An 18,223-nucleotide genomic window follows, 5' to 3' on the forward strand; every position below is an offset into this window, starting at 1 on the left:
GTCTGCCATCTTCCAAATCGTCAGTCTTTTCCGTCGTCATTCCAGGTCTCTCCAAGCGGCAACTTTATCCTTCATCTATTCCAGATCGGTTTCTACGCCTTGTCAGACGTCCATAACTCCAGGTCGTGACTGGTTCAAGTCTTCAGATCGGCTCTTCAGATCGGTCACTCTCTGCTGCTCAGTTCCAGGCGTCGCTGCCAGTTTTCGGCTACCGCGCGCAGTCCCCGACCGTGCCCAGACTCGACCCAGTTCCCGTCCGGCCACCTGATCCATCTCCTGCTGTGCTCTAGTCCACGATCGTGCCCAAACTCGACTCAGTCCGGTGTCGCAAGTAAGGCCATCTTCCGGTCGCTTTCTGTGCCATCTTCCGGTCGCTCACTTGGTCAACTCGGTCAGCCCAGTCAACCCCAACAGGTTATCAAAAAAAAAAACAGTTTCTGTTATTGTTATTTTTGGAGCCTTCTATTCTTCTTATTTCAGCTGCATACTTTGGGTTTTGCGTGTTCTTTTTTGCTACTGTATTATTGCAATGGGTGGTGATGAAATTGAAGGCCAGAGTTCAGGATCAATGAGGTCCAAAAGGTTGAGGTTTTTGTCTGAAGTTCAGACAGTGGTTCTTTTGGAGGTACAAAACTCAATGGGACCAATTTTCGAATGTGGAAAAAGATTATGTCTGTCCACCTTCGTGGCATACACAAGATGGGGCACGTGACAGGAACAACCAAAGCACCTAGTGAGGAAGATGTGGATGCCTATACTAAGTGGGAGGATGATGATGGATCTGTGATGGCAATTTTATTTAAAGCCATGACTGAAGATGTGCTACAATTGGTGGAAGAGTGTGAGACTGCTGAAGCAATATGGAAGACATTGGGGGATTTATATACAAATGAGTCTGATTTTATACAGGTTCATGATTTGATGTGCAAAGCTGGCAGTATGCAACAGAATGGGCAACCAGTAGCTGTGTATTTCACCAAGCTGAAGAATGTATGGGCTGAAATTGATCAGAAGCGTCCTTGCAAGATCAAGAGCCAAGAACATCTTGTGTGGTACCAAAAGGAGAAGGAACTTGAAAGGGTTCATGTATTCTTGAGAGGGCTTGATGAGAAGCATAGCAGTGCCAAGGGAGAATTGCTTAGAATGACAGACCCTTCTAGTCTAAACACAGCTTTCACATATGTACGCAAGGATGAGTCTCAGCAGGAAAGTGTCAAACATGCACAGGTTGAAGTGTCTAGCCTAGCCATTCAGGCCAAGTCACCAGCACCTTTCCTTCAGCAGCAGAATTCAGTCCCACTTCATCAGCAAGGTCCTCCACAAGGTTTCACCAACCGCCCTCGTCCTCAATGCTTTTATTGCAACGACCTTGGACATGTTCGAGAGACTTGTTGGAAACTGAATGGATACCCTAAAAAGAAGGGTTATCGTCCTAAGGCGAAGGCAGCTGTGGTTCAGTTGGTCCAAGAACCAGACTTCTATGGTGTGGCTAGACAGGATCATCGTACGACAGGTGGGGCTACTCCTACAGCCTCTATAGCTGGTCGTGGTAAGATTGGTATGGCTTTAAAGGTATCTAACTTTGTTGGTTCTGATACATGGATTATTGATTCTGGTGCCTCCAATCATATGACTTATTATAAATCCTATTTTACTGAATTGTCTTCTCCACCAGTGTCCTAAGTAACCAATGCCAATGGTGAGGCATTTCCTGTGTTAGGGTCAGGGTCAGTTCGTATAACCCCCACCTTAGAACTTCATAATGTGTTATATGTGCCTGACTTGTCTCATCATTTGATATATGTTCCCCAGTTGAATACTGAGTCTAAATGCTCTGTAACCTTTTATCCTATGTATGTGATTTTTCAGGATCTTCTCACCAGGGAGATAATCGGTCGGGGGTATCTGAGGGGCAGGTTGTTCCATCTAGATCAGACATATGCAGGGGAGAAACCAGGAGCACAGTCCCGCGCCGCTTTGACTTCGAGTTCTGATCAGCTAAGTGAAATTTGGTTGTGGCATCGCCGTCTAGGGCATCCCTCTATTAGTTTTATGAGAAAAACTAGGGCTGGGACAGTTCGGGTTTGCCGGAAAAAAAAAAACAAGAACCGAGACCGAACCGACGGGACAAAATTCGGGTCGGTTTGATGATTTCTAAAGTCTGAACCGAGCAAAACCCGAACCGACATAAATCGATTCGGTTTCACGATTTTTCGGTTCCATTTATGCTTGCATTTCTTTGTACCTATACATTTCCCCCATTGAATTTCAATTCTTTGACTCATTAGCATAGTTTATAGGGCATCTTCCTTTCTGAAAATTTGGTTGGACATATATATCCATATGTAATTGAGTACCAGTTGTTCTATGAATACTATGCAATGACAATGGCTTTTAGTTCATGGTGATGAGAATCTCCGCTTGAATCCTACAAGTTCGTTGTTATATTTAGCATCAAATTCAGATGCAGAGGCATATTGAGCCATTACATCTTGTTAGAGCAACTCCAACAGCTTCCCTATAATTTCTGTATAATAGGGAAGTAAAAGTTAAAGCTTTAGCATCTTTTTCTTCTCCAACTCCAACAGATTCCCTATTTTACAACAATCTCTAAAATCTCCATATTCTTCCTTAAAATTTTAGAGATTGCTGTAAATATAGGGAATTTAGTTTTCTCTTTCCTCAATTTCCCTAAAATAGGGAAAGTTATAGGGAATCTGTTGGAGCAAAAAAAGCTATTTTTTCCCTAAAGTAGAGAAAAATCAAAATATGGGGAAGCTGTTAGAGTTGCTCTTAATAACTCAAATGCTGCTTTACTTAAAGGGCATGATGATTTATCATCTGTTTTAGTATTGGTTAGTTATTTAGTTCGGTAGCTGTTCGACTTTTCATAGGGAAAACCATATTTATACTATCCACAAATATGTTCTAGACATAATGGGTGAACTCTTCTTCTATAAATTATTATGTGTTGTAAAACAGAAAAGTTTTTGAGAGAGAGAGAGAGTTTGGACACAGAGAATAGAATGTGTGTTATTCATCTCACCATGAGGGGGTTTATATAGGAGTGCATGATGTATACAAATAGGCAACGTTTAATAGCAACGTCAATTACTCCTATTCACAATCCTATCAATCACTAATCTGTAGTGAAAGGCATATATGACTCTCCATCTATTTACATGATATTAGCCACAAATATTTACAACACTCCCCCTTGGATATTCCATGTCAATAGTGTTGCATAAGCTGAGCGCTTCTAAGTTGCCTCGTCAAAAACCTTGCCAAGTAATAAAAAACCATGTGGGAGAAAAACAATCTTGGTCGAAGGAGAAAAAGAGCACAACGCGCGTGAATGTGGAGTAGTCGTATCACAACAGAGATAGGTGAAGTCTTCTTATCAGCATCATAAGTAGATAGTATGTCTACGAGAGGGATGCATTAGAGTTGCTACACCAAAACCTTGCTCGGTAAACCCAGTGGGAGAAACCCGTGGTCGAAGGGAAAAGATGAGCAAATACATATATGTCAAATCAAAGCATCTTCAGGATGCAGTATAAGTGGGGTGACCATTCTAAAGATGTGCCTCGTCAAAACCTTGCCAGGTAACAAAACCCAGTGGGACAAAATAACCCTGGACGAAGGACAAAAAGAGTACACGATGGTCAAGTGGGTATGCTTCGGGATACTCCCCCTGATTTCGACTCCCCCTGAAAATTACATGTTAGGTAATTCAGATAGTTTACGTAGACCAATACCTTGAACATGCTTCTGGAATGTAGACTTTGGTAGTGACTTGGTAAAAAGGTCTGCACGATTATCTTCAGATCGAATCTGCTTGACTTCAATCTTCTGATGCTCCTGTTGTTGCTGATTGAAGAAGAACTTCGGTGCAATATGTTTGGTGTTGTCTCCTTTGATGAAACCCGTCTTCATTTGCTCAATACAAGCAGCATTATCCTCGTAGATAATGGTTGGTTCATCAGTGGTGGAATGCAGTCCACATGTGCTTCGAACATGCTTTGTAACGGCTCTTAGCCATGTAAATTCACATACTGCTTCTTGAAGAGCTAGTATCTCAGCATGATTCGAAGAGGTAGCAACAAGTGTCTATTTCGTAGACCTCCAAGAAATTGCAGTATTCCCAATGGTAAAGACATAACCAGTTTGGGAACGTGCCTTGTGCGGGTCTGATAGATAGTCTATATCAACATATCCAACAAGGCAAGCATCATTTTGAGGATCAAGGGGATTTGATCTATTCCTTGATGCGTATGGATAGAATAAGCCCATATCCGTTGTACCTCTAAGTTAGCGAAAAATGTCTTTTATGCCATTCCAGTGGCGGCGTGTTGGCGCAAAGCGATATCTAGCTAACAAGTTCACATCGAATGAGATGTCCTATCTAGGGCATTGAGCCAAGTACAATAATGCGCCTATTGCACTTAGATATGAGACTTTTGGCACCAATATCTCTTCGTTATCATCTGCAGGACGATACGGTTCTCTCTAGACTTCAGACGACCATGGGTGTGCTTGCTTTTATTCTCATTAAAGCATCTTAACATCTTCTGGATGTAATTTGGTTGATGGACCAAAATTTCATCTGCACTGTGCTCGGGCTCCAGGTCGAGACAATAATTTTTTCTCCCAAGGCCTTTCATCTCAAATTCCAACTTCAAGTGCTTTGCGGTTTCCTTGATCTCTTCAGGAGTATCGATCAAATTCATGTCATTGACATAGACCGCCACAATTCCAAACTAGGAACTTGTTTCCTTAATAAACACGCATGGGCATAGTTTATTATTCACATATCCCATCCCGATTAAATATTCACTTAGACGGTTATACCACCTCCGTCTGGATTGTTTCAATCCATAAAGTGAACGCCTCAAAACTAATGAAGAGCGTGTTCCATGGTCTAGAACTATTTGCATCGGGTATATTAAGTCCTTTAGGAACTTTTATGTATATCTCTGTATCGTGATCCCCATAGAGATAAGCTGTGACCACATTCATAAGCTGCATATTCAGTTTTTCGGAAAACTACCAAACTGATAAGGTAGCAGAACGTTATGACGTCCATTACGGGAGAATACGCCTCCTCGTAATCAATCACAGGGCGTTGAGAAAATTCTTGCGCCACTAGACGAGCCTTGTGTATCACAATCTCGATTTTCTCATTACGCTTCCTTACAAATACCCATTTAAATCCTACAGGTTTAACATGGGGAGGTGTGGAAACTACAGGCCCAAACACCTTTCTCTTTGTCAAGGAATCTAATTCGACCTGAATTACTTCTTTCCATTTTGGCCAGTCGTCTCTACGTTGACATTCATCAACGGAGCGAGGTTCGATGTCATTGCTATTTATAATTTCGGTAGCTACTGCGAATACAAATATATCATCGATGATAATCTCATTCTGATTCCAGATCTCACTTAAGCATGCATAAGTTACCGAGATTTCTCTATTCTCGGGAGTGGGTTCAGACGTTGGAGCGTCCCCCAACGTCGTCTCTTCTAGGACGGACCCATAATCCGGAATTGTCTCGTGAGATGGATCAGTTGAGATCGCGATGTCTAATGGATTGGTTTGTGCCAGTTTTACCCTCTTCCGGGGATAAGAATCCTTCGAACCTAGTGGTCTACCTTGCTTCTGGGCAGGGACATGTGACTGGTTAGCCGCCATGGTCGTACCTCGTCCATCTGGGGCGACGTGTCCTACAGGGACATTTATCCTTGCAAGCACATTTGCAGCAGGTATATGTGATCTCGTCACTTTAGCTAGATCAGAGAAAGTGTCTGACATATTGTATTCTATACTCTATAGATCTAGAATTGTCCACACTTCAGTACTTTCGTGCGGTTTGGGGATCAAGATGAGACATTGTGGGGACATTTCATGTTAGTTCACGCCGTTCATCAGGAACGGTGACGTTCTTATCTCCCCCTAACGGCGGGAAGACTGTCTCATCAAAGTGACAATCCGCAAATCTAGCGGTAAAGAGATCGCCTGTCAAGGGCTCTAAAGAGCACATAATGGATGGGATTCATAATCGACATACACGCCCATCCTTTGTTGAGGACCCAATTTTGTACGTTGTGACGACACAATTGGCACGCGGACTGCATACCCAAATGCGCGTAAGTGCGAAACATCAGGTTCGTACCCAGTCACCAACTGTAACGCGGAGTAAGGTTGGGTAGAAGTGGGCCTCAACGGGACCAACATAGCTGCATGCAAGATTGCATAGCCCCAAGCAAAAACTAGAAGCTTGGTGCGCATTACCAAGATTCTATTTGCGAGACCATCTTGGGTGTGAACATAGGGAACTATATGTTCAGCATCAATCCCAAGGGATATGCAATAATCATCGAAAGACTTCGATGTAAACTCTCTGGTATTATCAAATCTTATAGACTTTATGGGATAATCCGAGTGGTGAACCCACAATTTCATGATCTGGGTGAGAGTTTAGCAAAAGCAGCGTTTTCTTGTGGACAATAGTGTAACATGTGATCACTTTGTCGATACATCAACCAAAACCATTAATATTTAACTGGTCCACATGGTGGTTGGATATATATGTCCACAAATTTCCCTTGCATTCTGTGCAGAAAAATGGTGGTGTATGTACTAGTCTTTGCATATGATGGTCTAGTATGGCATAGCGTTTCATTATATACAAGACCCTTATTCAGAAGGGGATGCACCTGCGATGAATTTAGGATACGGTGCATCATACTTTGACCTGGGTGTCCCAAACGGTCATGCCATAGCAAGTAGTTGCTTGAATTAGTTAGCTTCTAGCTAACAGATTTCAATTTCTCCAATGTACGCTTCTGGCCACACACTTGGAGGTTATGCAAAGATATTCCACTCATTTTCTCAGTGGTTTCAACGTGGTAACCGTTGGTTCGAATATCTTTAATACTCAATAACGCTATTCTGGAACGTGGAGATTATAAGGCCTCATTAATGGTAGGTTCAGTACCATTGGACAACATATAGTGGGTTTTGCCATAACCCTCTATCAGGTTGGATTGGCCTCCCTTTACAAGTTCAAATAAGAACAACGTTTGAATAGCCAAAAGGTAAACTAGTTTGGTGTCTTTCTAAACTCTAGCCACGTCAAGCAATTACAAGAGCAAACTTAAAAAAAGAAAAGAAAAAAAAAACAATGCCTTGTTTCAGTCCACACAATAGCAAACACAATAAAACAAAGATAAAACAATAAAGAAGAAAAAGAAAACAATAAGCACAACAGTGGGATGATACCAAGTTACTAGTCTAGATAACAAGCACTCAATTAAAAAATTACGGATATCACAAGAAGACAACCTCTCTTCCTATGCAGTATAATCAGGCAGAACTGCCATCTTATAGTTATGTTGATTGAAACTTACTACATAGAATGCATTCTACAAGAAGAGAGGTCTTGACCATAAATCAAGAGTCTAACAAATTGCTATTCACTGTTTCCTCTATTACTACAACAGATGATGACCTGAACTAAAAGTTTTGCTAACTTAAAAGGAAGAGAAAAAAATGACCATGGTTATGTGTTAGAATGACTAAAATCTGAAATAACCATACTTGGGTTGCCTGATCAAGCCTATCAAGTTAGTTACGAGTTAGATGACTGCAAGCTGGTAATTTTTCACACTTTATAATATACATCTGAAGAAATGCTTACACATATTTATCATGAATTCAAATTTCTCACCATATTCATCAATGGGGGCATGGCAGTCGTAGCTGGTAATAATAAAAGGGCAGAGCCGGCCCTGGGATTTCCGGGGCTCTAGGCGGAAAAAAAAAATTGGGGCTCCCTACCTTTAAATATATTAAAAAAAAATTTCTCTTCTGTACTCTCATTCACATTATCATTCTCATTCTCTTGTACTTGTTCATCATTTGAGTTAAAGTACTTACGAAGGGATCCGGCTTGAAGCTTAACCAATGCCTCTCTCTTTTGCTTCTCTTTTCTTTTTTTAACCCCAGAAGGATACTTCCTAATCGGAGCCATCATAACCTATAAAAGATAAAATAGATATGGAAATTTTGATCTAAACATATTGCCATATAATAAAAAATAGGGCTAAATACAAATTACTACCCTGTGGTTTAGGTCCAAAATCAATTCAGTCCCTGAACTTCTAATTTCATCAAAAACACCCCTGCACTTTCAATTTTGATCTAATAGGTCCAATTTGTTAGTTTTCCGACAATTGAGTTATTTAACTTGTTAATGTGGCTCATATATGACCTATGTTTTATGATGTGGTGTCGAGGTGGTCTGCATAGTCAATTTAGGAGTGAGTCCTACTATTAAAAATAAATAGTTTTTCAACAAATAATCCAACTATAACTTGAACCCATAACAGAATATTAACAAATTGGACCTATTAGATCAAAATTGAAAGTGCAGGGGTGTTTTTGATGAAATTAGAAGTTCAGGGACTGAATTGATTTTGGACCTAAACCACAGGGTACTAACTCGTATTTAGCCCTAAAAAATACCAATGTATCAAACCAACAAAACCATTTTCAATTCAAACTTACTGTCATAGTGCCATACAAATTATACAACACCATTATCCTAATATTAAACAAAGCAAAAGCAAAGCAAAACAATTTTCAATTAAAACTTTAAGATATGTTTACAATACTTTTGTAAACCGATGAATCATGAAGTTTCTAGTTTAATTTTCATAATTGAGACCCTAATCCATGTGCCTTGTACTATTTTTTTTTTCTTTTCTTATACAGCTCGGTTCTCATATATATGGTTCAATTGCTCTTTGACCAATAAAGAGCAGCAGAGATGGGAATGAGAAAATAATAAACATATAATGAAGGTATAGAACAATGATCATAACTAGACAACCTAGAAATGAACTACAAAACATTATTCTTACTAAGATTTGATCAGCACAAATGAACCAAGAGATACGAAGCACAGTAGTAGCACAAACAATCAATTTGAAATTAAAGAATAAAGGAGAACCAGAGGCTTTCATCTCTTACATTCCTACAGCTGACCACTTCTAGGAGGCTGCCACCTCCGTAAACTGCCCAAGCCCACCTCCTCCGCTGCCCTATATTCCACTCTACTCGGCAGCACATAGCCTCTGTGAAACTCTTCAAAAACTTCACCCGATTCTCATATAGAATTCTAGAAACTCAAATTCAAATATATAGCACAATGCCCACATAATTAGTAGAAAACAAAATCACACATACTTAATTCATTGCTCTAGAAAAAGTAATAAAACAAATGCGAACTGCACGAGGAATCAAAAGAAACTATCTAACAACAAGAACTCAATCAAAATGGTCGTCCAACATTTTGAGAACCAAACAACAAAGACCAATCTCAAAACAGAAGATGAAGGGAAAATAAAAGTAGTTTGGAATCTATATGGATCTAATTGCCAAGCCCCATCCCAATTAACTCTTCATAGTCTTCAAAATTTGAACAAAAGAAACAGATTCAGAAGCTCAAATAAGATCAAACCAACAATCAAACAGAGCCCATTTCATTTTCTTCTCTTTTATTTTGTCTTCAATATCCCAGCAACCAAAGCTAGCAAGAAAAGCATGAAAAACACAATAAAAACCAAATCGAACGAAAACCCAGATCACATAAATCCCGGAGAAATTCACCAAAGCCAACACCATTTTCAAAAACAAAGCTTAAACGAGAACTTGCACCTGATCTAATTCGAGGAGAAAGAGTCGGTGCCGTCGACCTTTGAGGATAGAGGGAGAGGGCTAGTGCCGACGACCGTCCAGGAGAGATTGAGAGAGAGGGACAACGAGTCACTAAGTGATTCACTTCATATTCATGGAGAGACCAAGACAAGAGTCACTGAATGCTGCCGTTTCGCCGCCGTCGACATTGAAGGAGGTTGAGAGTCAGAGAGAGAGAGGTCTGGGTTTTCAGTAATTAGAACACCGAACAGTGTTGGTCATTTTGGCGAGGATAAGAGGAAAAGTAAAATCCAATCACCCCATCCCTAAATACAAGGAAAACCTAATTGAAATCAAACCCTAAAATCAAAACTAAGAAGAAGAGGGAGAGACTAAGAAGAAGAATTGAGAGAGAGAGAAGACGAAGGAGAGAATGAGAATCGAGATCTGAGAAAGCTGAGTGAGAAAGAGAGAGGCTGGTTTTTGAGGTTTTCAGTTTTACGAGTTCTAGGTCAAGCTGAGAGAGCTGATCGAGTGAGGATGACAGAAAATGACTTAATTGCGAGGGATCTATGTCCAAAAGCACAAGTCAAAATAACTTGGAAAATTTTAAAACAAGCTCTACACTCAGACGACATTTAAATGTTGTCTGAATGTCACAAATTCTAGTCAACTAGAGCGTGGCTATTTGAGAGGGAAAACACTCAATCAATTTTTGGATATCCCTCCAAATTTGATAGGAAATCACCACCTTCTACAACTACACAAATGTGTTGTCTGAATGCTCACCATTTATCCTAATTTGAGATAGGAAATCACCACCTTCTACAACTACACAAATGTGTTGTCTAAATGCTCACCATTTATCCAAATTTGAGATAGGAAATCACCACTTTCTACAACTACACAAATGTGTTGTCTGAATGCTCACCATTTTTCCAAATTAAACCAGTATGGTTTTAGTGTATATTCAGACGACAGAAAATAAAATTATGTCGTCTGAAAAACTCAGACGACATAAAACAAAACTTATGTCGTCTGATGCGTGTCGTCTGAAGGCCTTTTTGGCATAGTGAATGGACGTAATAACGTTCCGCTACCTTATCAGTTTGGTTGTTTTCCGAAAAACTGAATATGCAGCTTATGAATGTGGTCACAACTTATCTCTATATGGATCATGATATAGAGATATACATGAAAGTTCCTGAAGGACTTATGAAACCCGATGTAAATAATTCTAGACCACGGAACACGCTCTCCATTAGTTTTGAGGCGTTCACTTTATGGATTGAAACAATCTAGACGGAGGTGGTATAACCGTTTGAGTGAATATTTGATCGGGATGAAATATGTGAATAATAAAGGGAAAATTTTGAGAACAGTACATCAACTTAAGGCCACTATGCATTTCTGTACACAAAGTTACAAATTATATACTTTAGTACACGAACATTTGTCCCCGACTAAAGAATAGTACACGACGTTAATCACTCCGTCAGTCCATATGCCATTATCTATATTATGATGGGTAGAATAGGAATTTTACCTAGAAAATATGAACCCAACCCCAACCCAACCCTTACCCAGAAACCTACGCTCTCTTCTTCTCCTCCTCCTTCTTCTTCTTCTTCTTCCTCACTTCTCTGTTTCTCTCTCTCTCTCCTCCACTAATCCTATCACTTTTTCTCTTCACTCTTTCAAATATTTCAGACCAAATTAACCAAAACCCTTCTTCAATCTCGAACCCTCAAAAACCCAAAACCCCATTCTCTTCCAAATCGCAAAATGTTCACAGAAGGCCTCGACGAAAACGCAATCAAGTGGATCAAACAGGTATCCAATTCGATTCAACCCTTCCTTTTTCCAAAAACCACACAAAGTTTCCATCTTTCTCTCTAATTTTTCCTTCTCAATTTCTTTCAGGGATAAGACCTAGACCTCTCGGAACAACAACCGCCGCCGTTGCCGCCGCAAATTCGGTCGCCGCTCGCCGAGAAGCTCACCTCCGACCGTTTTCTGAAGTCCCCTTTACTCTTCAGCTCCAATAGCTTCGGCCTTGCTCTGCTCCCAATTTCTCAGGGCGTCCAATTTCTCAACCAGCTCTTGTTGTAACTTTTCAGTCTTCCTGCAAATGCTTCAGCCTCAATTACATTCTACTACTATCTAGCTCTGCAAACTTAAGAAAATCAAAGAGCTTTCACAGAACCCAATCTTGAACCAACAATAAACTCAAAAGTTGAAGACTTTCGGAGATTTCCAGATCAAAGACCTTGATGATGATGTGATTTGAAGATTTACTCAATCCACCACTAAAAGTTGAAGACTTTTTGAGATATCCAGATCAAATACCTTGTCTTTGAGGATATTGGTAAAGATTGAGTGCCGGCGGGGGAATGAGGCATGTGCAGAACTCGAGAAGAAAAGGATGGTTGCTGCATCTGCAGCTGAGGAAGCAATGGCCATGATCTTGGGTGCCCAGCGTAAGAGAGAGGGGTGCCCAACGTAAGATCTGAAGAGACTAAATTACCCTTTAAATTATGCCAGGTGGCACACTAGCTAACGGCGTCATTCACGGCATGTACACATAGTTGGTCGAGATTACAAGTTCGTGTACTAAAGTTTATAATTTGTAACTTTGTGTACAGAAATGCATAGTGGCCTTAAGTTGATGTACTGTTCTCAAAATTTTTCCAATAATAAACTATGCCCACGCGTGTTTATTAAGGAAACAAGTTCCTAGTTTGGAATTGTGGCGGTCTATGTCAATGACATGAATTTGATTGATACTCCTGAAGAGATCAAGGAAACCGCAAACCACCTGAAGTCAGAATTTGAGATGAAAGGCCTTGGGAGAACAAATTATTGTCTCGACCTGGAGCCCGAGAACAGTGTAGATGAAATTTTGGTCCATCAACCAAATTACATCCAGAAGATGTTAAGACGCTTTATGAGGATAAAGCAAGCACACCCATGGTCGTCCAAAGTCTAGAGAGAACCGTATCGTCCTACAGATGATAACGAAGAGATATTAGTGTCAAAAGTCTCATATCTAAGTGCAATAGGCACATTATTGTACTTGGCTCAATGCCCTAGATAAGACATCTCATTCGATGTGAACTTGTTAGCTAGATATAGCTCTGCGCCAACACGCCGCCACTGGAATGGTATAAAAGTCATTTTTCGCTACCTTAGAGGTACGGCAGACATGGGCTTATTCTATTCCTATGCATCAAGGAATGGATCAAGCCCCCTTGATCTTCGGAATGATGCTCGCCTTGTTGGATATGCTGATATAGACTATCTATCAGACCCGCACAAGGCATATTCCCAAACTGGTTATGTCTTTACCATTGAGAATACTGCAATTTCTTGGAGGTCTAAGAAACATACCCTTGTTGCTACCTCTTTGAATCATGCTGAGATTCTAGGCCTTCACGAAGCAGTACGTGAATGTATAAGGTTGAGAGCCATCACAAAAACATGTTCAAAGCACATGTGGACTGCATTCCACCATTGATGAACCGACCATTATCTACGAGGATAATGCTGCTTACATCGAGCAGATAAAGATGAGTTTCATCAAAGGAGACAACACCAAACATATTGCACCAAAGTTTTTCTTCAATCAGCAACAACAGGAGCATCAAAAGATTGAAGTCAAGCATATTCGATTTGAAGACAATCGAGCAGGCCTCTTTACCAAGTCACTACCAAAGTCTACATTCCAGAAGCATGTGCAAGGTATTGGTCTACGTAAATTATCTAAATTATCTAACATGTAATTTTCAGGGGGAGTATCCCGAAGCACACCTACTTGACCATCGTGTACTCTTTTTGTCCTTCGTCCGCGGTTATTTTGTCCCACTGGGTTTTGTTACCTGGCAAGGTTTTGATGAGGCACATCTTTGGCATGGTCACCCTACTTACTGCATCTTGAAGATGCTTTGATTCGACATATATATGCATTTGCTCATCTTTTCCCTTCGACCACAGGTTTTTCCCACTGGGTTTACCGAGCAAGGTTTTGGTGTAGCAACTCTAATGCATCCCTCTCATAGACATACTACTACTTATGATGCTGATAAGAAGACTTCACCTATCTCTAAACTTGTGATACTACTACTCCACACTCAATTGCGTTGTGCTCTTTTTCTCCTTCGACCAAGGTTGTTTTTTCCCCCACAGGATTTTTATTACTTGGCAAGGTTTTTGATGAGGCAACTTAGATGCGCACAGCCTACGCAACACTATTGACATGGAATATCCAAGGGGGAGTGTTGTAAATAATTATGGATAAATCATATAAATAGATGTTGAGTAATGGATGTCTATCCCTATAGATTGGTGATTGATAGAATTGTATGTAAGAGTAAATGACGTTACTATTAAATGTTACCTTTTTGTGTACACCATGTACTCCTATATAAACCTCCTCATAGTGAGATGAATAGACACTCCATTCTCTGCGTCATTTCTCTCTTCTCTCAAACTCTCTTACTTTTCATTTTACAACATTGGCAAATTTTTAAATTTCAACATGCATCTCACCATATCCATAATGGTTCTATTTTTCCTCTCTGCTACGCCGTTTTGTTGAGGCGTGTACCTGGCTGTCAACTGGTGTTTAGTACCATTTTTCTTCAAGAAGTCATCACAAACAATATATTCTTGGCCTCGATCAGTTCTCAACACCTTTATTTTTCCTCCACTTTGCTTTTCAATATAAGCCTTGAAGACTTTGAATGTTTCACATGCTTCAAACTTATGTCTTCCTACTAAAATCGTCAATAAAAGTGATGAAATATTTCCCACCACCATGTGAAGGAACTTCAACAGAGCACAAGTCAGAGTGTATAATCTCAGAGTCTTTCCTTTTGGAAAACTATCTCTGTGCTTTTTTCCAAGAACACAAGGCTCACAAACTTGGTTTGGAACATGAATAGGAGGCAACCCAGAGACTAAATTTTTCCTTGCAAGAGAATTCAAGCTATTGAAATTTAAATGCCCAAAACGCATATGCTAGAACCAATTATCACCATTTGCCACAAACTATTGAAATTTAAATGCCCAAAACGCATATGCCAGAACCAATTATCACCATTTGCCATAGAACTAAAGCAAGGTAACTTATCATACTGCACATGTAATGGAAACAAGCGATTAGGAGCCATGGTTACCTCTGCTATTAGTTTCCATCGAGGATCTCTGATGGTGAAAACTCCTTTGAAAATACTTATGTCATACCCCTTCTCTGATAATTGCCCCACACTAAGCAAGTTGTGACTAAGGCCAAGCACATATATATAGTATACATCTGATATGGTGTTGTACATCCTATTCTACAGTTGGATAGAAATCTTGCACTTTCCTCTAACCGCCATCCTTGCATCATTCCCAAATGTAATCTCTGACCGTATTGACTCATTTAGCTCAACAAATAACTCCTTGTGACCGGACATATGATTGTTACAGCCTGTGTCCAGGTACCATGTGATATGTTCACCATTACTCATAGCACTGAAAGCCATCAACAGAGTCTCTTCACTACTGTAATTGTCCTCTGGAAACTTAGCATGAAACTACTTGTTCTCCGACCTTCTCAAGCTGCATTCATTCTTGTAATGACCATATCCATAACAATTAAAGCACTGGACATTTGATCTATCTCTTCCTTGACTCCAATGAAAGCCCCTTCCTCTTCCTCTTCCTCTTCTTGCTCCAAATCTGCCTTGTGAACCTCTCTTGTAACTTGAGTTTTGATTCTTCTGAGTTGAGCTTGACTTACTGCAGGACGACTAATTTTTCTCCCTTTTGAAGCTTAATTGAGTTTGCAGTGCTTCTTCAATTACCATCTCCGACTTCTCATTCAGCCTTTGTTCATAAGCCTACAAGGAACTCACTAAATCGTCCACCTTCATTAATTACATCGTTTCGATCACCAGACGTGTCGTTTTAGTCCCCTTCAATCAGTTACATTTTCGCGGGCCTGATATCGGGGCCTGGGGGGCAATGTTTGAGCCCAAAAGTAATTTTGGCAAGATCCTTTAGTGGATTTAGCACAGCGGGCCGATACCTGCGGCCCAAAAAATAAACCTACTCGGGTTTGGGTTACAGCTTCGCCCATTCCGTGATCCATAAGGAAAACGAAACCTTATTAGAGTCGGGTAGCGGGGATTGAATAGGAAACTTCAATCAATATTCCTTCTATGACAAGGAGCAGTTGAAACCCTAGGTATATATACCAGGTTTCAAGGACGAATAAAGGACCTCTCTCAAATCAATCAATCCCAGCGATTACAAAGCCTCCCCGGAGCAAACCTTCAACCTTGTTGAAACCCGGTGACCGCGCGCCAGTCCCAGTCTCTCCAAGAGCCGACTGTCAGCATCACCAGATTAACCCGGCGACCGTACTTCCAGTCCCAGTCTCCCCAGGAGCTGACTGAGAGCGCAACCGCCACCGGTACTACCAGCGAAGCAAGGGTAACGCCCTCACAACCCAGCGAAGCTAAAGTCACGCTTTAGCGCAACCCGTGCTTTCTCCAAACTTCCCAGTGATTGCTCTGCTTAGTCTACAATACTAAGTATCGATTCGGTGACGCGAAGAGATCACACCCAAAGTCCTTATCCGTAAGGCAAGAAGTCCTTTCCCGGAAGGCTAGAGAAGAACCTTGTGGCGAGGTTGGTGCTCTCCTCATCCACAAATGCTTGAAGAAGAAGAAGTCAGGTCCAGGGACTCCCCCGACGACTGCACCCTACGGTACTGGCACGCCTGCGCACACGCTCAAAAGAGACAGTTTGCACGCCGACTGGTTTTGGAGCCAAACACCCATCAAATTTACCAACTGGGCATTGAGGAAAATCATTCCCTCGGCTCGCCATCGATCGCTACACCTGCTCTGCTATACCAGCTCTAATACCAGATGTAGAAACACTACACAGATCACACTAGCAAATCTATCACACACACACAATAACAAAACCAAGAGTGCTGGAGTAACAAGGAAGCATATCATTAATCACACTCTTACACAGCAAAGTGCAAGAGGCACAGCCTTATAGATGGATGTGCAGCAAGAACAAAGAGTTTTAAGCAAAAGTGGCTCTGAAGCCAAAAAGACAACATACTAGAACACTCCTCCTAGAACACTCCAGACCAAACTAAAACACTTAACTAAATAACTATTAAATGGGAGAGACAATTATTTAATCAAGGCTTGGTTTATTTTCCAACAGCCGCCGATGTTATTCTCAACTTGACCATTTTTTCTTGTTGTGGTTAAGAGTTTACTAGGGTCTGTGAGTCTGTCTTTTGTGTCAGCTAAACGCTGAAACCATTGATCATCTGTTAGTGAATTGTGTATGTTAACTGGTCATTGGTCTTTATCTGATTCTTTTCTTATTTAAAAAGTCTTACTGATGTACTATAGAATTTGGGAGCAGAGACATAACTCCATTTTTCTAGTACTGCTAGCTTTTCTCATGGCACACTGCATTCTTCAAGTAATACAATGTTGTTCTAAAACTTGAAGCCTTTGAATGAAGGAGGCTTCCTAATCTTAGTGGCTTGCTCAAAAGCATATGCAATCTCGATTAGCTTTGGCTCTGAACCCCGAAGTCCACCAAAGCATATACCAGCTGGTTCCCCATTGTTTTCGTATCCAGCTGGAACTATTAGACCTGGGGCTCCCCCAATTGCAAGTACACGTGACAAACTTGCGTAAGGAGACACCACAGCATCTAGCTTCTTCTCTGTCACCAATTTCACAAGACCATTTCTTGTCCACCTTGCAAGATTCAACAATGCCCGCTTCTCTGTTTTTCCAAACCCATTTGTTGCTTCAGCTGCTAAAAATCGGTCTTGCCCATACTCCTTGATCTTTTCCTGCATTTTGAGAAAAAACAAATCAATCAGTTCATATGGTCATCATCAATTTGGTTTTAGACTTGCATTGTACACTACTGAAAAGGACCACTACCTATCACTAATTAATTATAATGAGGTTTTGTCTAATTTGCTAACCAGTTTCTGGTGTTTGTTGTTGAAGGCTATAACATCTGCCAAGGATCGAACCGGGGAAGCCACCAACTCCTTCAAGTACGCATTTAATGTTATTTTGCACTCAATATACTGTACATACATGTACATTTGCAAGCATAATTAGCTCTAATGGGCTACGCTCATTCTACCGCCAAAGGTACTAATTCCAACCAAAGGAATGACATGCAGACACACCGCCAGGCGGGCTACAGCCCCAACTTCGGACCACCTCCAGATCGCCGCCGACGCGCCGCCACGCGCCGCGCCTAGATGGCATCAGAAGCTTCTGAAACTGGGAACTGAAGCATATCAGTCCCACATCGAAAACAAAGAGAAGATCAACCTCTTCATCACCTATAAAAGGTCCTCTCCTCTCTCCTCATTAATTACGCATTCAATACTTACCTACTGTTACTTTGTCAACATAAATACATTGACTAACTTAGGCATCGGAGAGTTGAAGACCGCCCAACGCGGTCTCCCTC

At 40.9% G+C, this 18,223-nt stretch overlaps 2 protein-coding genes across 2 annotated transcripts; one reads left to right on the forward strand and one right to left on the reverse strand.

Moving 5' to 3' along the window:
- Positions 1-699: 699 nt before the first annotated feature.
- Positions 700-1,687, forward strand: LOC133736045 (uncharacterized). Its single transcript, XM_062163482.1, has 3 exons — positions 700-909; positions 1,012-1,572; positions 1,676-1,687. The coding sequence occupies exons 1-3, from the start codon at positions 700-702 to the stop codon at positions 1,685-1,687; spliced, it is 783 nt and encodes a 260-aa protein (XP_062019466.1).
- Positions 1,688-17,108: 15,421 nt separating this feature from the next.
- LOC133736050 (probable amidase At4g34880) lies at positions 17,109-17,840 on the reverse strand. The gene is made up of 2 exons (XM_062163490.1): positions 17,721-17,840; positions 17,109-17,582 (listed from the first exon to the last, which is right to left on the reverse strand). Exons 1-2 carry the CDS (start codon positions 17,838-17,840, stop codon positions 17,217-17,219), a joined length of 486 nt encoding a protein of 161 aa, XP_062019474.1. The 3' UTR covers positions 17,109-17,216.
- Between the last annotated feature and the right edge of the window lie 383 nt (positions 17,841-18,223).

Source organism: Rosa rugosa, chromosome 3 (genome assembly GCF_958449725.1).
Source record: "Rosa rugosa chromosome 3, drRosRugo1.1, whole genome shotgun sequence".
NCBI classification, from domain to species: Eukaryota; Viridiplantae; Streptophyta; class Magnoliopsida; order Rosales; family Rosaceae; genus Rosa; species Rosa rugosa.